This window comes from Cynocephalus volans, chromosome 8 (assembly GCF_027409185.1).
Source record: "Cynocephalus volans isolate mCynVol1 chromosome 8, mCynVol1.pri, whole genome shotgun sequence".
Classification (NCBI taxonomy): domain Eukaryota; kingdom Metazoa; phylum Chordata; class Mammalia; order Dermoptera; family Cynocephalidae; genus Cynocephalus; species Cynocephalus volans.
Genome location: NC_084467.1, coordinates 134,352,077 through 134,377,934, shown reverse-complemented (window position 1 = coordinate 134,377,934; position 25,858 = coordinate 134,352,077). Strand labels below are relative to the sequence as shown.

The 25,858-nt window shown below is 33.4% G+C and overlaps 1 protein-coding gene across 4 annotated transcripts in view; it reads right to left on the bottom strand.

The window, feature by feature from the left end:
- The window catches only part of RASAL2 (RAS protein activator like 2), a 347,490-nt gene that overhangs the window by 88,821 nt on the left and 232,811 nt on the right, over window positions 1-25,858 (bottom strand). For all 4 annotated transcript variants that reach the window (XM_063104403.1, XM_063104406.1, XM_063104404.1 and 1 more), the window contains exon 4: window positions 12,853-12,959. In XM_063104403.1, the coding sequence (XP_062960473.1) occupies window positions 12,853-12,959 (107 nt within the window). The remainder of the gene's footprint in view (window positions 1-12,852; window positions 12,960-25,858) is intronic.

Sequence of the window (25,858 nt, the reverse complement as noted above, 5' to 3'; positions counted from 1 at the left end):
ATATCGGTAGAAATGTGAATATATGTGAAAATCAGGGTAGACTCCTAAGAATGGGATTGCTGGGTCAAAAGATAAGTGTACTTGTATATATAGTCTTGCTAAATCCCCTCTAGAAAGGTCGTACCAGTTTGCCTTCCCAACAATGTATGAGAGTGTCTGTTTTCCACAATCTCAACAACTGAATTTGTTGTCATACTTTAGTTTTTGCCAGCCTGAAAGGTGAAATAATATCTCTACATTGTTGTAAAGATGGAATTTCTCTGATTATATGAGTTGAACATTGTTTTCATTTGTTCAGAACAATTTTTATAGGTTTTTTTTTTTTTTTTGAGAATTACCTGTTCATGTCTTTTGGTTTTTTTCTTCTTCATTTTTTCCATTGGGTTTTAGTCATTTGTCCCTCAATTTTTAATAGTTTTTTTTATATGTTGTGAATATTTTCTCCCAGTTAATTGGTTGTCTTTTAACCCTATTATGATGTTTTTTGCCATGCAATTGTTTTAAAAACATTTTTTGTATAATCAAATTTATCAATTCTCTTTTTTTTATTGCCTCTGGCTTTTTAGTAACCATCATAGAAATCTTTTCCATAATTAAGGTTAAAGAATTCATCCATTTTTCCTTCTGGTAGTTTTATTGTTTATTCTAAGACCTTTTGTTTATACTACTGTTTCCCTCTTTTTGAGGGAATAATTAGTTCTCTTCCTATTTTATATCCCCTACTGAATCTTAACTCCTGTAGGCAAGCAGGAAACAAACAAATTGAGCTCATCTTTGTATTTCTGCAATGCTTAGCACACAGTGGGCTACTTACTATATATTTGCAGAGTGCTAATAATAATTGATCTGAATTATTAAGAAAAATCAATTTCACTAAAGAAAGTAGAAAAATATGTAATATATCTGAGGGAAAAAGTCCTCAAAATTATTAAGACAAAACCAAACCTGGTGTTTAAAGAGGAAAAGTTTAGTATCTGGAATATTTACTTCTGTAGAACACCTGAGTTCCTATACTAAGGTGTATATTGATTTTCTTATGATTACAAAAGACTGTGATAATCTTACTCAAGTTTACAGAGTATGAATACTAAAGAAGATAGCTTTATGGAATAAAATATTGAGAAATGATGTGTCAAAATTAAGAAAGAGAACATTCCCCCAAAGTGAAGTCTATTAGTCTACTGGACAGTCTCCCAGAGGTTATCATGGTAGCCTGAAAATCCATTAGATAAGAAAAGACATTTTTTCATTGTTAGGGGTGATGGAGATGAATTTAATTGAAGTTTTCCATTTCTTTTCTAAGACTCTAAGAATAACAGCATCACAGATGTAGGGGGGTTTTGAAATCTATTAATTATTTAAAAAAATAAAATTCTTACCACCTCTGGTAACAGAATTAACATAAAATACACCCAAAATCCATATTATGGATGGTAGTGAGCAAAAGGTATAATGTGAAATAATATAATTACTCTTTACTAATGTCTATCAGGATAGGCTTTTTTTTGGGGGGGGGTTATAAAATAAAAGGGGAAGGAAGGGAGGAATACATTATGGAAAAGATTTTATTAGGCATATTTATATTATTTCTAAGGGCTATTTCCTAAAAGTACTGTTTTTAATGCTACAAATATTTTTTCCACAATGAATTTAGGCACCAAAATATTATGGGATTGGTTCTTAGTATATAGTACTTCCTTATCTGTAAACCTGCAAATATTTTAAAATATTTGTATAATATTTCATTATTATAAAAAGAAATCATAGGCCTTAGAGGAGGTCAAACAGTTTGCTCTTGGTCATACAAATGAGATGCTAGCTGAACATACAATGAAAAATATAGTTCTTATCACTCATTTGTCTGTTCTAGGTACAAATCCTTAAATGCTAATAATATTAAATCTTTAGCACTCTGGCAAAATTAAAAAGGCAGGGTGACACAGGCCCTGTCTCACATGGTCAGAAGAGTTCAGAGCCTTTTTCAGCTGCAGACACCTGATTTTAATGGAAAGTGCTCCTGAGTAACAGTGGTCTTACTGACTGCATAATATATGAGCCCAGATAGCTAGTACAGATGATTGGGCTTTGACCTTTTTTGCTGGCTGTATTGTGTTTTTTCCCCGTTTAACTTTTAAAGAGCTGAGAGGCAGGTCACATTCCTACACATTTAATTATACCTTGAATGAGAAGCAAACTAAGAAAGACAACTCCATGAGTTACTCTTCCTATCATTAGTCTCACTGGGCTTCCATAGGAAGGAAGTTCTTTCTTTCTACTTACTACATTTCACCCTTATTCTATTTCTCTAAACAGATTTATTGAAGACCCTTTAAAAAAACAGTAGATATGCTGATTAATTTAAAACCACCAACTAATGATAAAGATACTATGGCTTAAGAGGTTAATGTCTTTGCAATGTCCACACCTTGGGTAATCATGAATGCCACCAATATATTAAGTGAGTTTTCATAAACAGATTATGAAAAAGAATAGATTAGTGCAGGGGTTATAAGATGAATAAGATATAGTTTTGGTCTTCCAGAAGAGTGGTTTCTAAATCATTTCGACTACGAAATGACTACAGTTGAATGTGTATTCCTAATATATTTACTTATAAAATATAAGAATGTTCTGATGTATGACTATGAAACATTCAGTAAGGCAAAAATTTAAAAAGAGTAAAGAATAAAGTCATTTAATATTTTCTTTCTGTACCCTGAATGGATTATCTGGGTACCCTGTGATGTATATACAGCTCATCTGGAGACCACCAACTGCAATATCACAGACCAAAAAAGGTGACTATACAAATAATAACCCCTCAATACAATAGTATCAGTGCTATAATGGATAAATACACACGTCTATGGAAGGACAGAGAAGATCCTACCTAATGTTGCCTAGCAGAGGTAAGGAGACACTGGAGCTGAGTTTTAAAGGATGAGAATATTTTTAAGAAGGATAGACAGTGGACTTCCTAGGCAGAAATGTGGAAAGAGAACTGAGAAAACTTGTCTGGAGAACTCCAGGTTTGGTAAAGATGGAACATGGGACTTAGAGAACTGGGGGTGGGAATGGGGATATGGGGTATTAGAAAATGAGCCTGGAAGGGCAGTCAAAAACTAGACAATGTGTCGAGTTAACTTTGGCTTTTATCATCCGGTAACAGGAGTTCAACTCAAAAGCCCCAGCAGGTGACTGAGCTTTCTGAAGGAAAACCTAGCTTTGACTGGAAGACATTCAAATGAGGGGAGAGAGGAGGGAAGGATTGCTTGCCTGTTTGGGGTCTTTTGCTGTTCCATATAAATTTTTGGAGTGTTTTTTCTATTTCTGTGAAATATGTCATTGATAGTTTGATGGGGACTGCATTGAATCTACAGAATGCTTTGGGTAGTTTGGTCATTTTGACAATATTGATTCTTCTAATCCATAAACATGAGATGTTTTTCATTTTCTGTATCTTCTTTAATTTCTTTCGTTAGTGTTTTATATTTTTCCTTGTAGAAATCTTTCATCATCTTGGTTTAATTTATTCCTAGGTATTTTTTGTTCTTGTTGTTGCTATTATAAATGGAATTGCTTTCTTGATTTCTTTTTCTGCTAGTTTGCATTTGGTGTACAGAAATGCTACTGCATTTTGTATGTTGATTTTGTATCCTGCAACTTTACTGAATTTGTTTATCAGGTCTAGGAGTTTTTTGGTAGAGTTTTCAGGTTTCTCTCTATTAAAATCATGTCACCTGCAAACAGGGACAATTTGACTTCCTCCTTCCCAATTTGGATGTGCTTTCTTTCTTTCTCTTGCCTAATTGCTCTGGTTAGGACTTCCAGTACTATGCTGAGTAGAAGTGGTGAGAGTGGACATCCTTGTCTTGTTCCAGTTATTAAAGGTTTTTCCCCATTCAGTATGATGTTAGCTGTGGGTTTCTCATATATAGTCTTTATTGCGTTGAGCTACTTTCCTTCTATAATTTATTGAGAGTTTTTATCATGAAGGATGTTGAATTTTATCAAATGCTTTTTCTGTGTCTATTGAAATGATTGTATGTTTCTTTTCTTTCATTCTGTTGATGTGCTGTGTTATGTTTATTTATTTGTATATGTTGAACCATCCTTGCATCCCTGGGATAAATCCCATTTGATCATGGTGTATAATTTTGTTGATGTGCTATTGGATTTGGTTTACTAGTATTTTGTTGATAGTTTTTGTGTCTGTGTTCATCAGAGATACTAGCCTGTAGTTTTCTTGTTTTGTTGTGTTTCTGCCCTGTTTTAGTATTAGGGTAATGCTGGCATCATAGTATGAGTTTGGAAGAATTCAGTCCACTTCAATTTTTTGAAATAGTTTGAGAAGTATTGGTATTAGTTCTTCTTTAAATGTTTGGTAGAATTTAGCAGTAAAGCTGAATGGTCTTTTCTTTGTTGGGAGACTTTTTATTATTGATGCAATCTCATTACTTGCTATTGGTCTGTCCTATTTGTAAATCCTTGAGTAAAAGTATATGGTACTATCTTCCTCATAGCAGGCAAAATTATAGTAGTTAGCAGAAAAATGCAAATATGCAAAGTATCAATAATGATTACCTAAAAATTTGTAGAAAATAAGCAGTCAATATATAATGTAATGCATTTTGGTGCCCCTCCTCCTCCAAAATATATTTTTTAACTTAACATGTCTAAAACATTATTATTTCAATTTTTAATCAACATTAAAACGTACAAATTAGATATTTTATATTCTTTTTATCCTAAGTCTTATAAACCTGGTGTTTTACCTTTTTTGAAAAAAAAGCTTTATTGAAATATAATTCACATACCATAAAATTCACCCTTTTAAAGTGTACAATTCGGCAGTTTTTGTACATTCAAAAAGTTGTGCAATTGTCATTACTATCTAATTCCACAACATTTTCATTATCTCCAAAAGAAACCTCATGCTCATTAGCAGTCACTTTCCATTTCTCCTTTCCCTACCTCATGATAACCACTAATCTATTTTTCTGACTTTATGGATTTGCCAATTCTGGACATTTCATATAAACCAAATAATATAATATGTGGCCTTTTGTGTCTCTGACATCTTTCATTTGGCATAAGACTTTAAGGTTCACCCATGCTGCAGCATGTGTCAGTATGTCACTCCTTTTTATGGCTGAATAAATACACCATTGTGTGGATCGACTACATTTTATCTCTGTTCTTCAGCTGATGGACATTTGAGTTGTATCTACTTTTTGGCTATTATGAATAATGCTGCTATGAACATTCACATAAATTTTGTGTGAACATATGTTTTTTTCTTACATATATACCTAGAAGTAGAATTTCTAGGTTATATTGAAACTTTATGTTTAACGTTTTGAGGAATGGTCAAACTGTTTTTCAAAATGGCTGCATCACTTTAGATTCCAACCAGCAATGTATAAGGGTTTCAATTTCTCTACATCCTCACCAACACTTATTACTGTCCCTCTCTTTGATTACAGCCATCCTAGTGGGCATCAAGTGGTATCTCATTGTGGTTTTGATTTGTATTTGCCTACTGACTATGATGTTGTGCATTTTTCATGTATGTATGGACCATTTGTATATTTTCTTTGGAGAAATGTCTATTCAAATCCTTTTGCAGCATTTTCTTTAACTAGGTACTCAATAGTATGACAAAATACTTTGCAGTGATATTTTAATCAAATAATTCCCTTGGAATGAAATATTTTAAAATAAAATTAGTAGATGTTTAATATAAAGCAAACAAAGCATCTAAAAATCCAGTGGAATGGTACTGGCATTGGTTGTAGAATTAAAGAGTCTTATGGGTAAAAAGGCACCTCAGGAGTATTATTGTTTACTAGCAATACTCATATCTTGTTAAGTATAAGCACAGCTGAGAAGGACAAGAATACCCATTTGCACAGCTAACCCTAGCAAAATCATGAAGTTGGCAAATGTTCCTTTCTATGTTGTATCTCCAGCTTCGGAACTTCTGTGAAAGAGGAAAGCATCTGATAGCAGTTATACGTATTAGTTATACTTAGCGGCTAATTATATGCTCCCTTAAGTGAGCTTCAGCCTTTCAAAACATTTATCTTTAATTGTGAGATGAAAGGTGCTGTACTGCCCCTCCCCCATTAGAGCCCAGGAGGGGAGAAGAGAGAGGGGCTTATTATAGTGCATTATCTTTAAGAATGAGCCATGAGTGAGTGTAATCCATCCTCTCTTTCAAACAGTCCTCTTTCTCTGGATAGGATAAATTGGAATCTCCAGTAGTTAGTGCTGCTGCAAGCCTATTTCTAGGAATTACCATAGATTGAGAAGGGTGTTTCCATCATTTTTTGATTCTTTCAAGTTTAGAATCTTGGCAATACTCCCTGCTGAGCCTGCTCCTTTTTCCTCCAGGTATTTGCCAATCTCTGCTCTGTCGCCTTAAGGGGCTGTACTTAACCTTATTCCTTTTTTCTCTGCTCCAAGATTCTTACCTCTAAATTTTATATTTTCTAGGATATTTATTATTAAAAGATTTTAAAATTATACCCATTCTGATTATAAAATGATTTAAAAGTACAGTTAATATTAGTATATTTAGATCATAATTTTTCTTTTCTGACATCCCTACATTTATTATATTACTTTTACCTCTGGTGATAAGATTATGATAGACATATAACATAAATATTCTTATATTCATACACATATGAATATAAATATACTCCTTATCAAGAGCAGTATCACTGCAGGGTGATCCTACTATAAATTTTAACTCCACGCAGATGATCAGTGAAGAGAAGGAAGAAAGATGAATATAGAATCTTTAAGCATCAGGGGAAATAACTGTAAGTGTCCTCCTGGAATAAGATAGCAGTGAGAATTTAAAAATTAAAATAGTATTGCATTTTGAATGCTATGAATTCAATTTCATTATTTCACCCCTAATACTGGTCCTTAGGCTGGTCAGAGGTTAGTGTGCCACAGGAAAGCACGTACTTTATAAATTTAAACCTGTCATCTGAACTGATCATGGAGAACACACAGAAGTGCAATTAATATGCAATGCAGCAATCTGTAATAGAGCCACTGAGAAAATATCTCGTTAGTTTCTTACGTCAGACTTGAAGGTATAAAAGAAAAACACTGCTGTTCATACGACATTGACTAAAATGAGTTCCTAATATTTTACCAATCATTTAGACAAATGGTTCTCAAGCCAGGTTTCATATCATAATCATCTGGGAGCCTTTTAAAAATACAGGAGACTGGGCTCTAGTCCAGAGATTTTGATTTAACTGGTCTGAGGTAGAGCCCAAGCATCAGTATATTTTTTGAAGTTCTTTGGGTGATTTTTATGTATAGCTAGAATTGAAAACCACTGGTTGGGACACTGAACATTTTCTGGTCTTTACTAAGTGGGCATGAAGCTTTCTGTCTCTTTGTTTAACTTGGAAAACCACATATAGGATCTTATAGATTATTCTGTTTAAAACAAAGACCAATACCAACTGAGCCTGGTATCTTGGTACTTAAAAAAGAACATAACATTTCTTTCTATACAGGACTTTAACTTAGTCTACACTTTTTCTAAAAACTATGCAAATGTTTTGCTTTCTGAAAATCTTTTGCATCTAGCATTTTTATCTGATTGGGAATGCTCAGGTGTCATAGTGACAAGAAGTACAAGGAGAGTTACATAGGAATATTGAGCCACTGCCTTAGTCATCTACGCTTTCTGGTTGTCCAGACATTTTTTTTTAGTGCCTGAAATCTTTCAGAGCCAAGCTCAAAGCTAATACAAATGAAGCAGCTGCGACTACACTGCGTTATACTTACATGGAAGGCCAACTCAGATCATTGTGTATGGAAATGAGAACACTAAGCCAAGCACCTGGCCTGGAACAAGCAGTTCTCTCTTTGCCAAAGCCAAATTGATGGTATTGTATAAACAGAAGTGATACAAAAATCATAAATATCAATAGTCACTTTATAAATAGAGTATAAAGAAAGAAGCCTGTTCCAAAAATTCAGGCATTGTGAAACAAATATACACAATTACAAGATGTGATCATTTTTCCTCTCTGAATTAAACTGAAGTACCTGGATAACTTTTAGTTAGTTTACTCAATTATTCCTCATCACCCTGCAATACTATTTAAATATAGTTTTAGCAATGTATAAAATACACAATGAATGTTTTATTTAAAGGAAAACATGAATATACAGAGGTAAAAAGTCTAGCAGGATATTAAAGTAAAAATAAAAAATATGACCTTTAAAAGAGGCAAAAGTTTCAAATGACTAAATTGTTTCTGAAGAATCTAATAGTCAAAACTCAGCTGTGCAAAAACATTGTGAGCTAATTCACATGTAGAACACCTAAAGGGCTAAAAGAAATATTCACAGAAACAAATCATTAAATAAAAAATTCTACCTAGTTTCACTTTCCAATATAAGTAGACACAGTATATTCTATATACATAAAATCCCATAGCTCTGAATTCCAAATATTAATTAAAATCTCTCTTTGTTGAGAAAAAAAAAATCTAACCATTCTGCACAGGTACACTCATTCACACCCAATGATCTCTTATTTGATGTTTATTAAATGTTATTAAATATTTAGTATGCCATTTGACTAGAGACATTACAGATATCAGTAATACCAAGAGAGTAAGTGTGAGATAAACTCATTTGATTATGGTCCTTGAATAATTCATGCATATTTTATCCATTCAACAATTATTTGTTGAATGTTTCCTATGTGCGAGGTACTGTGTTAGGCACTGGGGTAGTTACAAAGAAGATTAGAACAGATATCCACTGTCTAATTAGGGACAAAGACCTACAAACAAATCATTGCAATTGGAATTAAGGTATGTGTGAAGAAATATGGAATAGGAGTGGAGAAAGAACAGAAAATCTATCCTGCAGATCACTGCCTTTTCTTATGGCTATGATTAGATAAAAGTATAAATACATTTTAACATTTCTAAAAACCAAGAGCTTGCCTTAACCTATAGGTGCAGTAGCCACATAAGTTCCCTCTTCTTCCCTCATTTCCTATGTCCTTACAGATGAATAACCTGCTAGGGGTACTAGTTACCTATTTTAAGTTTTTAAAAGTATAAATTTTTGTGAATGAGGAAGACATGTAAAGGTTTTGGGCTTCCCTGCTTTGAGCTCACTGCTATATTTCTTCTCTTTTCTGCCATATCCCGCATCAACGAGCAGGATACGAGCAATCCTTAGCCACTGGCTTCTCCTGGATCTCCCTAAGGCTGGCGAGCCATTGCTCTAGAAATATCAGGAGTGTCAGCTGAAGGGTCAGGAGTGGGTGTTGGGCTGAACCTCTATTGAGTGATACCCCCTTATCTATCACCCTGTGTTGAGACAATGATAGCAAGATAAAAAAAAAATGAGTCACTTAGGGAAAGAGTCAAGTAATTTACCAATACTTCACAGTATTTATACAACTTGTGTTAGCTTTTGAGCCATAGACTAATATTTCAATAAACACATCTCTAAAACTTCAGCAGCCAGCATAATTTAGTTAAGTTTAACAAACAAACCCACTCACAGTCTTGCCCCAACCTACATTTCCAGCCTTCTTGACTGCCATTTTCACCCACATACTTTTTGATTCCTGTCTCACTGAGTCCATTCTATATTCCCTAGAAGCATCCATCATCTCATGACGTGTCTTTCTAAAATGCTATTCCCTCGCACTGGAGTACTCCTCTTCCCCTGTCAATTATTTTCTTTCAGCCTCTGAAATTCAGCTCAAACACACTGCTCCTTGGCAAAGCCAATACAATACATTGTATTGTTAATAACTTGTGTTAACATGCTTACCTATATCTTTATGAATCTGGTGATTTTTCTGTTTCTTGCTTCTAGACTCTAGGCTCTCTGGGAGTGAAAAATTCTGTTGTGTTCATTTCCATTTTCCCCAGTACCAAGCATTGTACGCCAAGAAGGTATCATTAATTGGTGAATCACCAATACTTTGCCCAAAGTAAGTATCTAAGAAGTGTGTTGTAAATAATTTCAGTCAAGACTTGCTAAAATCTATTTCATCTGTGCTCAGTAAGTCCAAATCTGGAGCTGAGAAGAATAAGGGCCTTTTTCAGAGTCCACTACTAGTTTTTTAGGGGTCCACTTGATGAGTGCTGAATCTACAATGTTCACCACAGTAATGACATCTGAACCCTATAACCACTAGCACTTGTGCTAAAATATCACTTCTGCCTTATCATAAAGTTAACATGGAAACTATCTTCTTTGAGATACTGTACAAATAAATATCTCAAAGTCTGGCTCTGTTTTGTACTGCTTTCCCATATTCAAAGAGTCCATTGTGATATTATTCACAAAAATACTTTGTGTTGACCTGAAAAATATATTGCTGATTAGAAGTATGTCTAGTTAAGTGATGTAAGTCACATTAGCTATTGATATCACATGGAAATTTAGAAATACATGTACTTCTATAGACAAGTAAGTACTGAAGTGCCTCATTTAGCCAGCATATTTTGGTTTCTCTTAAAAGTGTATAAATTATTTATCTACCATGATCAAAGAATGAGGTACTTCAGAAACCAGACTTTTCTGAATAATGAGTTTTATAAATGTCATATGTCTTCAAAATTTTTAATATTCTCAGTGGATATATATCCATAATATGACACAGTTCCACTTTTTAAAAAAACAACACAACAAATATAATCTCACTTTTTCTTGATTCAGGATCATTATTATCAATGTCAATTTCTACAACACGTGCCATCCTGGAATACAATGGTATTCTTAAGGGCTATTGATAAATGTTAAGGCTGTTTGCCTTTATCCTAAGTGGAATCAGATTGTTTTTATGATTCCCTGCTTTTCATTTTCTCTGCCTCCCCCCTCTACTCACTGACTTATGATGTAATCAGTGTGCTCTGATGGTTATTTTTCAGAAAACTCTCTAGGTGAAGGCCTGTGAATGGTTATATTCTTCTAGAGAGCTAAGTGAATGGGCTTTGCAACTGCAATTTGCTAGTCAGAGGCCCCTTCCTTCCTTCATTATTTCTAAATGCATGAAGTGGCTAAGATTGTCAGACTAATAACTGAGTACATAGTTTGTAAGTACTACTAGCTTTCATGTATATCCACCTCTGCTGTATAAGTTTTGCTCAAGAATGATTAGACTTATTCTTAAGATAAGTCTTAATTTATCATCTTATTGTTTAAATATAAATGAAAATTGATGAAATAAGTGAAAATAAAAAATTATGGTTCTTAATTAATTCAAATTAATTCCTAATTAATTTAAAGGCTATGAACTTCAGACTTACTACAGGACTACTGGTAACTTCAATGTTACCAATATTCCAGAGGGATATTCTTCTTCAGTTATTAACTTTTTAAAAACAAAGTTAAGAATTCACCATTTAGTTTCAGCATGATGGTATGAAAACTTCAAATTCTAACTCAATCCTTTTCACCAAACTGTACATGAATAGTTCCATTATAATGATCTCTGCTTCATCAGGAAAACAAAAAAGAGGAGGGAAAAAATGTTTTCATTCATGAAAAAAATAAAATAGGAAATAGGTAGCTGTATCTATGGAACAAAGAAATTTAGTAAAAGGCTCTAAATCTAACGTTTTTAAATTCCTGTCATAATTTTGTTAGAATATTAATATCTAACACTCTCACTTGTGTTCTTTCAAAATGACAAAGTTTGTAAAAATTTGAAAGGTGTCAAACTCTACAACTTATCCACAAACTCTATAAGGTCATGATATAGGACAAGGGGAAATCTTGTTCCTCAGGATTAGTATAATATAAAACAACTATTTTGGTTAACTTACATGTGAATGTCAGTTTATATAGCCCAAAAGATCAGTTCTACTTAAAAGGTCATCCCAATTTAAAAAAAAAGCATCGGAATGAGAAAAAGAATACGCCATATTAACTTGGCTGAGTTAAGAGAAACCACCTTTTTTTCCCAGATAGAAACGTCTATTTCTACTTTATACTAATTTTCATTGTATGTAGAATAATGACCAACCTCATGAAGCAATTACTTTCAAGCTTAACAATTAATTTTAATAAAATGATATGATGAGGAAGTAAGTATATTTTTTATCCAATAAACAAAGAGAAGAGATAACTTAAAATCTGGGTTACTCAGAGTTATATCAAAAAGGTCCAAACCAGGCCTTCAAATGGTAGTCAGCTGACTTGATCACATACGGCCCTTCCAGCTCAGCATTCCATTGAATTTAATACTGATTCTTAGTACCACCTGGTCAGTTTAAGGAGTTACCTTCTTTCAGGGTATTTCTTAAGCACCTAGAAGTCATCTAAAAGATGGCTTAAGCAAAGCACAAGCCACGTCTCAGGACTGGAATTCAAAATTGTCTAATTCTCTGTGAATTCGCTCTGCAGTTTTATGAGTCTCATCACTCTCTGCTATGGTCCAGCTCTGGAAAATAAAAAAATCATATCCCCATCCCTAAAAAAAGATTCCCACCAGTACCTTAACAGAATTGTGATAGGTTTTAGCTAGCAACTTGATAAAAGGATACTGCAAAGATTTGCACTCTATAGTTCAAAGGAATTTGAATTGAATGCATTTAGTTGTATATTTTGGAAATATCCCACAAGTAAAATAATATTCCCTAAAACCTAATAAACTTTATACTGGAAGTAGTAGACATTAACCACAGTTAATCTACACAAGTTGATAACTGTCGCTTAACTTCAGTATTATAAAGAAATTCTTGAGAAGCAAAATGTTTGGATTCCTTAAGCTGTCTCAACTTTAAGAAGAAAGGAGAAAAGTAAGACATTCTTTTAGAGAAAAGAAAAACTTACTGGTACTTTGAAGGGTGAGGTATTTGCAGTTTCCATGGAGCTGGGTTTCTCTGATGTACTGGTCCCTGAGATACTCCGTCTTCGGGGGGACCTTTCTGCTGGCACCTCTGGACAAGACAAGAAAGTTGAAACATCAATAAGAATCCAACATTCAGGACCTTTCATTAAATTGTAAAATTATTTATTTTCACAAAAAATCAGTTTGCTTTAAAGGTGCATTACATTCTGTCATCTCCACATAATTTGTCTCTTTATCTTTGTTGTGTTTGAACTATCAAGACACTAGAGAGACCTAGGTCACAGTTAAGAATCTGCCTTTACAGTGATAGCTTATATCTTTATCCATGCACATATAAAAAATAATTTTCACTGTTTAATACCTTTAAATTCACTTAATATTTGCATCTCACACAGTGTATGAATCTACTTCTCTATCTGTGAGAAATTTAGGAGTTATAGGATCAAATGAAATTTCTAATCTTGTGAACAAAAGATAGTCTAGTGTTGCACATGATTTGATGGTGTTTGCACAAAGGTCAAAGTTCGGTTCTGTGGAGATAAGATGATTCACCAGACTGCAATGAAAGGGCCGTGAGAAGACTGAAAGCGGCTGCCAGGATAAAATAACATATATGCCTATGCAGATATAAAAATAGATCAGCTTCTCCTTGTTCTGGCAATATGACCTTACTAAGATCTTATTCTGGAATCCTAAATCTGTTCGAACTAACCTAACAAGCTTAGGATTTTGCAGATGATTTGATCTTCTCCAATTTAATTACTATATACTGCATTAAGGCTACATTTTAAGATTTTTTCATAGAGTGATATATATACACACACACACATATATATGCACATACACATGCACATACAGATGATAGATATATACATATTATACCTTTATCACAACTGCTTCCCATCTCCACTTCAACTGACAGACATATAGGAATCCAGCTTCTTAGATAACATTAGATAATCTCAACATGGACAAGGAAAAAAAAACCACATTCTAAAAAAAGTATTCTGTGTTATCTTCCAGATCTTAAAAAATAAGGAGTAAATCCTAACTCCGGAGACTGACATTTTGATTCCTGTTGTTCTCCCTTTAAAAGACAGATGCAGTTTAAACTTCCATTTCTGGCCTCTTGGCCCCTGGGATCTGTGCTACTTCCACTTAAGAGAAAGCGTTTTTTCTCTCGCTCCCTCCCTGTGTCTTGCTCTTCCCCCTCCCTCTCTACAGCTTGCAGAGAGAGCAGGCGAGAAAGAAACACACAGGACTGCAGCTATTCAATCAATCCTTCCGACTGCACATCCTCATTAGTTACTTTCAGACTATTAACAGATGCCCAACCACTGCCTCCCCTCAGTCACAGAAAATTTAACTGTATTACACTAATCTGCAGCAAGAAAAAGCATTTACTGAAATTTATATTCAGCTAGTGCCAAAAGGACACCATCTTACACAGACCTAGTAATGCACACAAATCAATCCCTCCTATAAAATCCAGTTGCAAGTGCTTACCCTATTAGTATCGTTGCATGCTGGACACTGATTTTCTCTTCCATAGCTAAATATATCTTCCTTATGACATCTTGATCACTAAGATACACATCAAATTGCAACATTCCTAATTACTGAGAGGTTGACAACATAGCGTCTTATATGCCTGCAGTACAAGAGAGTTCCATGCTATTACTGTACTTTAAAATTATGGCCAATAATTGTCTTTCAACTTCTCTCTAACCATCAGTGGTTAAATGAGCCTTAATGTACAAAGCCATTTTCAGAATTAGGCACACATGACTTCTAACGCACATCTCTGAAAAATGGCAGTATAATTAGCTCAGATTCATAGGAATGGCACAAAGCACTGAATTTAAGCAAATCAGCTAGTCAGAGCACATTGAGCAGCAAGACCTTCAGACTTCAGGAATATGACTGTACAGGGTGATTATCCAAGTTAGGCAATTCTGTAGGAGGGGGTGAGGAGCAAGGCAGGTGGGGAGAGGGGCTAGTGAGGTAGAAGAAAATCTCATCTTTCTTCTGATAATTACCCATAAAGGTAACCTCATATCAAATTAGAAGACACAGGAGATTGACTATCATGATGCAGTATATTTTAATCTCTGAATAATGTACAGAAACCAAATTGGGAGAAAAATAAGATTCATTACCTAGGATAAAATGATCTAGTAAATAGTTTCCTTAACTTGCAATGTTCTGGCTAAGGAAAAATATTGAAACTTATTTCCTCACTTTCTTCCAAACATCTAATTTTAGTTTTCAGGCATATAAATACATTAAATAAATATATTTCAATGCTTCTAACTATTTGAAATTACATTGGCTAAAATGAGCAATCACATTTCAAAGTGTAATAAATACAGTATTTGTTGTACTTTTTTTTCTCTCGTTTAGATTCTTTCTGTATCATGAAAAAAAATCACAACTCTGATATAGCTTATAAGATATTATTGCATCCAGAAAGAAGAAATTAAATTATCCTTTAAGTTTGCACACTTGCTACTAAAAAGGGGAAAGGAAATGAGGTAAGCTAAATCAGCTAATGAAGAGGAAGTACTACTTTGCACTATGTCGCTTTTTCAACCCCTTTGACAACGCAATTTATTTGCTGACGTAGAACAGGCCTTTGAAATATCCAGGTTCTTTAGTTCTCAAAAGATTTATAACTAATTCAAAGCAGAGAGAAAAATATATACCTCAAGAACTAATGTCCACTTAGAAACAAGGTAGCAGCATTAGCAAGAACAGAATGAAGAACCTACTGGAATAGTCACAGGTAGGCCTGCGTATTAAACTGGTCCATCTACCTTTAACTTTAAATCTCCAAGCAGAAAGGAAAGCTGCTATTATGCTCTTAAAGCTACATTTCTGCTGAGTTGGAAGGAAAATGTGTACTAGTTCCAGTAGGCCAAAAATTATCGACAGCTGTCTCCCCTACCCCTACTCATGCTATGTCCTATTTTTTTCACCTGCTATAAAATTAATGTTCCTTTCATAGTTGCAATATTTAATTACAGTCATTTTTAAATATGCTCATCTCTAAGACTAAGGCAAGAAACATACAATATGATTTCAGTAGATAAAGGTCTAAAACTGCTTTGCTCATTTTCTCATCCTCTAAAAATGATATTTTTCATCTTCGGAGTGAAAGGCAAAAAATGTTATAACAAGCCTGGTTAAGTTTCAAATTTACCTCTTCATTTCCTTTGCTATTGGGTATGAACTGAGAGGAGGTGATGAGTTACAATGATGAGAGAACCTCCAACACAGCTCCATATAGGATGATATATTGAACAAAGAAAACATTTGAGTGCTTTTCTTAGCAGTTCTACCAACTACCTGTATGATTTGGTGTAAGCTATTTCACCTTTCCTGTGCTAGTCTTCATCATTTAATTATTTGAATTATTCAGACCAAGCAGAGATGAAGACAAGACTAATGAGTTTATATACTTCTATGCTAAATTAACTGTTTGGAAGGAAAAGGCTCTCTAAATCCAAAGTGTAGTAGTATTAAAAATGTCATTTCCTCAACATACACATTTTCCTCTTTGTCAGTGTGCTTTCTTTGAAAAGTGTGACAAAAAAATTGAAAACTGGGAAATTATATGGGCAAAGATACTTTTGGCAGAGTATGGCCTGTTCAACAAACAGAAGTCAACCTCTGCTGTAGAACCTAATAGTGTATTCATGGCCTTTAGTTTACTTACCGGGGAGCAAATGTCAAAAAATTCCTAGATCTCTTGTAAGAAAAGGAAATAATTATATATTGGGGGAGAACCCTAAGGATTAGTTTCCTGCGAGACAGTCGATTCTAAATTACTATTTTCTTCTTTTAGCATTTCTGCATTTTTCTAAAGTTTTACAATAAAAACTATTGCTATAATTTTTTTCCTTTAAAAATACAGTATTAAAAAAAATCACAGGTTACCATTCTTCGCATAGTATCTTCTATCCCTACAACTGACATGTGATAGGTCCTTAAACAATATTTGTTAAATGAATAAATACAAGAATTTATTTAAAATAAAGAATAGTACCATAAAATATAAAAGAATTAAGTTCTTTTAGCTTTACCTTCCATAGACAATTTTGATGAGCCAAAGAATTTTATTTGCCCAACTACTCACACCTTTAGGTTACTCAAATGCTCTAGCTCACCAGTGCCATGGCTCTTTTTGACTTGCATAATGATTTACTGTTCCTTTTAGTATATGGACATGTAATTTCTGGTATTTTTCTTTAAAATTCAACATACGTGCCACATTTCCCCTAAACACTGTGAGCTAGTCTTGAGACTAGATATTTGAGGACAGGGTAGTTATTGCAGTTCTTCTATAGCTACTATCACCAACACACCTTCTCTCTTATGACTTATCCCCTCCCACCACCCTAGGCCTACCCAACTACTACACACTTAGCTGTAGGAATTTAGTAAATACTTACGAAATTCTGTAAAAGTCCAATGACTGCTTGTGAAATCACATTTCTTAATGAGCTGAAATGATCGGTTATGTGTGTGTGCACCCATATATGTGTGTGTACTTAATTACATAAGAATTCATTCATTAATTCAACTAATATTTACTGAGTGTCTACTATGAGCTCAGATCAAGGAGACCTGGGTAAACAAAATAGAGAAATGTCTCTGCCTTCATGAACTTATATGACGTTAGGGAGGCAAACAATCTTCTAACAATGTTAGAAGGTGATAAGTGTTTTGGGGGAAATAAAAAGTAGTAAGAGATATGAAGAGGTATAGGAATTTAAAAAAGATAGTTGCATTGTGAAGGTGAGGTGTGAGCCAATACTTAAGAAGGTAAGAAAGTATGCAGATTTATCAGGGAAGAAGACTGCAGACACAAGGAAGCTAGTACAAAGCTACATGTAAGGACTTCAACTTTTTACTCTGAGGTGAAAAACCATCTGGTCAAACATACTTCACCAAAAGGTTCAAATCACATAGAAACCCCGTAGAGACACACGTTCTGGTACTTTCTTCATTATTTTCTTTTCAAGATTTTGAGCAATGAATGTGACTCAGAATAAATCTGGAATATTATCACGTTTGGAATAGAGTAAAGGGAAGTGTTTATCACATTAACTGAGGGTTGGGTTCCAAAAGCCTCTGAAAATATCTTAAATGAGAAAGGTATCTGTAATATAATATCATTATGGCCAAATATCCATAGACATCAACTAAATTTACTTTTTGTTCAATCTCATTTAACCAAAATTCAGCAGGACAGGTGAACAAAATATAGAAAGATATTTATAAAGTTTTAATTTGGTGGACAATGATGTAAGAAACCAAAATTCTCAAGTTATGACAGACCAGAAAAACATTACATGTTCATGGATGTAGTCACTTCGGCATATGTGAGTATATTATGTCTAAACACTTCACATTATTAGCAACCAAAGACAATTCCTAGTAATTCTGTGTACAGAATTATAAAATATGAATAAATGTGAACACTTTGCCAATTATAATTATTCATGAGCTCCTTTAATATTTTTGATATTGTATTTAGGAAACAAGTTTCTAATATTATTCTCAAAAGGAGGATTCTTCAGTTCCCTTCAAAAGCCTTTTTAAAAATCAATAACATTTCAATAAAGCATGATAAAAAATTGAATACACACCAAACTATGTTTATGTATCCATTCAAGTCACTGAAATTTTGGTGCATATAGTGTTATTGTGAATGAATCCACTTCACTATAATCTATTTTCTTTTACATGTGTAAATGCTGACAACATTAAAGAGATATGTCAGTGGCTCAAATTATAATGAATCAGATAAGCAAATAACTTATCTCTCCATGCTATGCATTCTAAATTAGGAGGGTTCTTTTCCCACAGGAGGCACAGAAGACATTTAAGAAACAGAACAGGAAGGATGGAATAGTAGGAAATGCATTTGTACCTCTTCAGTGAAGAGGGGCTTTAATAACAAATGGCAAAATGTGAAACAAAAAAGGCTTTCACAAAAATGAAGTTTAATACTTCTTAGTTGGAGGACTCCTAAAGGTAGTGGGAAATTAAAGATGCAGTTAGAGGACAACAGTATAAAGGAAAAGTGACAAGAACAAAGAGAAGAAAATCACTTCATGTATTTAGTTGCTAACACCATAGCACCTGGGTGTTTTACAGATTTCATCCACCATTACCAGTAGGACATTTTCTGCTGTATCCCACTGTTACTGCTTTAAAGCCTATGCACTGACAGTCACCAAAATTCAGCTGCCGTCAAACACAAATCCCCAGAGCCACTTTAATTCATCTAATTTGTAACACTTAGACTGTAGTACTTCACTCAGACAAGCAGTCCTTTCAAGTTTGCATGCCCCAGACAGACCAATACATATGAATTTGTGCTAAGTACAGAAATGTGGTGAATTCTCAGAAAGTAAAGCCATCTATCTGGTCTCCCCACCTTTTCCTTGCTTCAATAAATTTATTCATTATTATTTTTTAAAAAATATTTCTTCTTGTTAATATAATGGGAAAACAAATTTCCCCCTGGTCAAGGAATCTGACCACCACCCACAAGTCTTCCATTTCTTCACTTAGGGCTTCCCATGATAATGTTGGACGAGATGGTAGAGAATAGTTTTAGTACAAAGAACACTTTCAACTGAAAAGGCTAAGAAAATAGCTTAGGGACATTTACGTGGTAACTTAAGTTTCACATACAAAACATATCTCTGGTTCCTAGTGACAACAACCAGGAATCTTAACAATGATGATAAAAACATAACAATGATAACTACAACACCAAATCATCATTTATTATGCCTTATTACATGCTAAATGTTTTATATGAGTTATCTCTTTAATCCTCACAACAATCCTTTGAAGTTGGAATTATCACCCCCATTTTACAGATAAGGAAACAAGGAGATGTTCTATTACCCTGCACATGCTTTCACAGCTGGTAAAAAGGGCAGAGTCAGGATTGGAACCATGCAGTCTGGATTTAAAGCCTGTACTTTTAATCACCATGCATGCTGTCCTGCTCTCCATGTATTTTGTATAATGGGCTGTAAAGGAGAAAAAATAAGGTGCAAATCACAGAGACTCCAGTTTTCTTACTGCTTCCTAAAAATAACTCAAAGAACTTCAACAATATGCACATGATTCTTCATATTTTAAAGAAAATTAAGTCATACTCTTTAAGGGATTTACTGTAAACAAAGCCCAAGAAGGAAAACTCAGTCCTGGAAGGCTGATGCTGATAAGAATATTCTAGCTGAGAAACAAGAAAGAGAGGTGAGGCAATGGGGTGAAGAGGGAGGTTACTTAATAACAAAAGTACACAAAACAGGAAACAAGCTATAAAGGATATCTACTACTGATTTCTCAAATAAAAGTGACAAAAGCCCTCCAAAAAAATAACATGCCCTTCAATACTCCTAAACTAATCTTCAGTATACCTAAGTGGGGAGATAACAATATTTAGACAAATCCTATAAGACAAACACACATAAAAAGCAGTAAGATCTTAGCTTTTGCAAAGAACAAGCTCTAAGTAACTAACAAAGTATTGTTTAGTAGAAAACAGCTGTTTGAACATGTCAATATAGTTATTTATAAGATTTTCTTAATCTCACAGCTTCATTTTGGTGAGTTATGTTTTGTCATCAACTCTGGAATATATCTTCTAATCTCCAGAGAGGCTCTAAGGCCTTTATCTAAACTTTTTCTATAATGGATTTAATAATATATTCTCATTGTTAATATGCTTCATATATAATTGGGGGTATAATCTTAGATTTATTCAAAACATGATTTCAGTATTCAGTGAACATTAAAAAAAAAGATTTAGTCCTTGATAATGCCAGGGCCTTAAAAGACTAATTTGGGTTTTATTCCCAGATATTAGTAGAAGATATTGAAAAGAGAAAATATAAAAATATGTAGACCTCTAATATAAAGATGAAAACTTAATTACCAAGAACTAAATATGCTCACAACACAGTGCCAAAACAAAATTATTTACACACGACATCACTTATTAGTTGGTCTATGATATTTATTTGTCCCCTTTCAGCCACCAAATACTGCCAAGTTTCTCAGCGAAATGTCTGTTGCCTTCAGTTTGTCTTTATTTCCATTACCACCTATCATCCTAATCTAGGGCTTTTTATCTTCTCATGCAGATTACAGCAGATATCTCCTAACTGATCTCACTGACTCCTGTCTCTCTCTGCTTAAAGCTATCCTATTCACTAGGACCAGATTAATTTCCCTAAAACATTACTCTCTTGATGGAATTCCCTTTTCCCTTCCTAGAGATCTTTTGACTGACAGGCACTGAAAAAAAAAAATCAGCTGGCCCTACCTTACATATACTCAGTCTTCTGTGCCAACAGTTCCCAACAATTCACTCACTCCAATAATCTCTGATCTCAAACTGGCCATGTTCATTCCCCTCTGTCTTTCTTTGCTAATGGTTTTCACCCAGCAGCCAAATCTTAGGTGACCTTCAATAACAACTTTAATTCATTTACTTCCATAAAACCAGGCCTAATTATTCATATTTCTTTGATTTCTAATTAATATATTTACATAAATTCACATTACTTGATTATATGTGTTCTCTAGATTTGGGTACCAAAGTAAACTATATTCCTGGCCAATACTAGTGTTTTGCAACTAAGGTCTTACACTGCAAGATTTGAATAATGGTGATCTTGTCTAAATTTACAAAAAAACAAATTTTAATAGAATTCTCTCAATTTTAACAATTTCTCCCACAATGTTTCAGTAAGCCATTTGCACTCACTCTTGATTGTCTGCAGGGAGTACTAAAACAGAATAAAAGATAATAAATAGTAGTAAATAAATTTTAACGAAACAGCTAAGCACAGTTAAATATACTTAGTCTGGACACCTTTATAAAACACATGTGCTTATAAATATCAATTAGATCGAATCATCCAGAATTGCCATTTTTGGTAGGTTAAAATGGTAAACTATCAAGAATTTCATATGATTCAACTTAATACATAATAAATTAATAAATTAAGAAATTTTCTAGTTCTTTGTAATTCACACATGGAATTAATTATCACCTGGTCAAGTTTAAGAATTACTCTCTTTTATGTATATTAACTTAAATCTTCAGTTATAATTGAGATTTTGATAAATAAGCTCATGGGAAATTAGGTTTACAAGTTTTGTGGTTTTTCCTCCCTTGCATCATTCTATTTAAAAATTCACAAATTTCCAAACTTTATTAAGTACACTTACACATAAATTTATCAAGTTTAAGTTTTCATATATTCTTATTCATTTTCATTTACTTAAGATATCTCTTCAGCTTAATTTCCTTTAATTTTTTACTTTTTATTTTATTTTTCACTTTGACATTGTAATTATGCATACTTATGGGGTATAATCTGATGTTTTAATGCACATTTGTGTTGCATAATAACTGAGTTAGGGTAGTTAATGTATCAATCCCCTCATGTATCTATCATTTCTTTGTGGCAAAAACATTCAAAAGCCTATCATCCAGCTATTATGTAGTATACATATCTTAACTGCTAACCATAATCACCCTATTGTGCAACAGAGAACATCAGAATTTATTCCTCCTATCTAACTGAATTTTGTAATTGTGCATCCCTATAAGAAAAATTTTTGAAACAACACCTTTTTTTTTTTTTTTTTTTTTTCTGTTCTAAGGAAATTGCTTAAACAAAAGTTGTAAGACAAAAAATCTAAGGGAACCATGACCACCTGTGAGACTCTATATGGATTCAATGGCCATGTTTAGATTTTAGCATGGCTCTTAGGTATTTTTTGTTTTCAAATATCAGAATACCATTTTATTCATTTGCTATGAAAAACTGAATTATCACTGTTTGGAAATATTAATGCCAGAGTGATCTTGCATTCATTCTTTTTCTGAAGTCAAACTATATGGAGAAATCAAACCTTAATTGGTGGTAGATTTTAAAATACTGATTCAATTTCTTTAATGGTTATAGGTATCAGGCCTAATCACACTTTTGACTACCTTTACAGTCAATTTTAATAAATTATATTTTTCTTTAAAATGTTCATTTTGTCTAAATTTTCAAATATATCATCATAAAGTTGTTTATGACAGCCACCTATTTTTAGTCTCTAATTTTCTGCAATTATGTCTTTTCATTTCTAACATTATTTGTACTTTCACTTTTGTTGAAATCTTGACGGTTTTTCCTATTTTCATTAGACCTTTTAAAGAAACAACTCTTGGTTTTATTGATTCTATTACATTTATTTCTGTTTTCCATTTCATTATTCTCTGCTCTTATTTTACTTATCTCTTTTCCTAAACTTTCTTTGGGTTTATTCTTTCTTTCCTAACTTGCTGAGTTAAATTAGCTCATTAATTTTCAGCCTTTCTGCTGTTCAATATAAAACACCTTATTATTATTATTACTATTTTTTGGCAGCTGGCCAGCATGGAGATCTGAACCTTTAACCTTGGTGTTATAAGGCAGTGCTTTAACCAACTGGGCTAACTGGCCAGCCCCAATGTAAAAGACTTTAAATATCACTTAAGAAGTATTTTAGGGGCCGACCCCGTGGCGCACTCGGGAGAGTGCGGCGTTGGGAGCGCAGCAGTGCTCCCGCCGCTGGTTCGGACCCTATATAAGGATGGCCGGTGCGCTCACTGGCACAGCCGGTCACAAAAAGACAAAAAAAAAAAAAAAAAAGAACTATTTTAGGAATATCCCACAAGTTTTTAAACTCGTACTATTTTCAGTATTCTTCAGTTCTAAGTAGTTTCCATCATCTTTTCTTCTTTGACTAACGAGTTATATATAAGTAACTTTAAGAGTGTCCAAAAGTAAAGGTTTTTAAAGTAATTTTTTTGGTTACTAATTTCTAACTTAGTTCAATTGTTATCAGAGAATGCAACCTGTATGACTTTAAAACTTGTTGAGATTTGTTTTATTCCTCAGTCTATTGTCAGGTTTTATAAAGATTCCATACATGCTTGAGAAGACTAATTGTTGGAATCAGAATTCTATACATGTCCATTGACTCAAGCTTATTGTATTTTTTAATATCTATTATATCTTTATTAATACTTGTAGACAGATTAAAGAATTATCAATATCTCCTTATATATTTGTCAATTTTTGTCACATAAAATTTGAGGCTTTTTTTATCGGGTACCTGTTAAGATTATTATATCTTCCTAGTGATTTTTACATTTTATCATTATTTAGGGACCTCCTTTATTCCTTGTAATGCTTTTAGACAGTCCCATTTAATCTTATTTTCATGGCTACACCAGCTTTCTCTTAATTAGTATTTGCCTGATATATATTTTACCAAATCTTTACCTTCCACCTTCTTGGGTCCTTGTGGTTTAGATGTCTTGCTCCTTAACAGCATTCACAAAAAAATTTGTCTGACAATTCTCACTTTTTAACATTTTCATATATTGTGTTCTCTGATATAGCTGGATTTTATTTTTACCATCTTACTGTTTTTTCCATTTACTTTTTTCTATGCTTTTTTCCCCCTGATTTTCTGTTTTTATAACAGATTAATCAGGTTTTAAAAATTCCTTTTTCTCCTCTACTGCTTTTAAAATTATGCTGTTTAATTCCATTCTTTTAGTTGTCATCCTTAACAATTTAACATGTATACTTAAAACCTAAAGCTAGTCATGACTTCTATTCTTCTCTTGAATAATCCAACAATCTTAAAATACTTCAATTCCAATTACCCCCTTCCTATCTCTGAATATTATTGTTGTCCACTATTTTAGTTTTACCTTATTGGAAATGTAGTTATAAATTCTTTGGGGATTTCTTCCCTCCCCCCGCTTGCCCCCCAGTCAAGGCTGAGATAAGTAAGATTTGTTTGTTTTTGTCAGTGAGCAGATTTTTTCTTATTTCCACTTTACGGAGGGTATAACTTATTCAAAGATCCAATCCTATGGGAAAAGTGCAGCTTTCAGTTCTAATCCCTCACTTTGTTTGAACGCTTGGCCCATCTCCTTTTAGTCACTAAAACTTAAACTCTCTTGAATTCTGAGATTGGCAAATGCCCCAGGATGATTTACTACCTGGATTTTTAGTTCTTCGTTATCCTCATTCTCTTCCTGGGGACTTCCTTTCCTTCCTGAGAGTTTAGCCATTTAAATAAAAGTGTTTGTTACATTAATATGGCATTTCTAGTTGTTTCTGTATTATTCTGCAGGATATCTAGTCTGTCATATTACCAGAAAAGAGAGTTTCAGTTTTTGAATATGTTTCCCCCCTGGTGTTAGGTATAACTTTAGCAATCAGATAATAGTTGCTGATACCAATGATTAATTATAGTCAATAAGAGTCATTTAGAAACTTAAAAATGTTTAGGATTTGTCAAAATTACATTCTTCTTTTATAGAATTACTCTATCACTTAAATTACATCACTTAATGAAGTGAAATGAAATAATTTAAATTTAGTTTAAAAAATAAAAGTGGTAAAAACACTTTTAGTATTTTCCTTCTCATTCTAGAATTTGGTAAACCCAATCATAATCTGTTAAATAATAATTGCAAATGCTACCAATGAACCTGAAGTGGTATTTGTAAGTATGGGAGTAGAGAACAGTAGTAGAAAAAAGGAGAATAAAGATGGATCTGACAGACTAATTTTGATAATTTTGAAAGAGCTGAATCTCAAACTTTTGGGTATCAGGATAGCATTCATTCATGCAAAAAAAAATGATATTTATTAAGCATCTATTCAGTGCTATTCTGAAAGATGCCGAAATATTAAGAGAAGATCCCTACCTGGCAGAGGCAGAGAGGTATTATATCGGTGCACAAACAACTAACTACAATGCAAGACTGGGTGTGATAAATGTCCTAAGATTAATATTCTAGCTGTTATCTCCCCATCTTCCCTACTTCTCATGTGCTAAATCTCCACATGCATATTTGATTCCTATATGAGTTTCACCCTTCTCCCC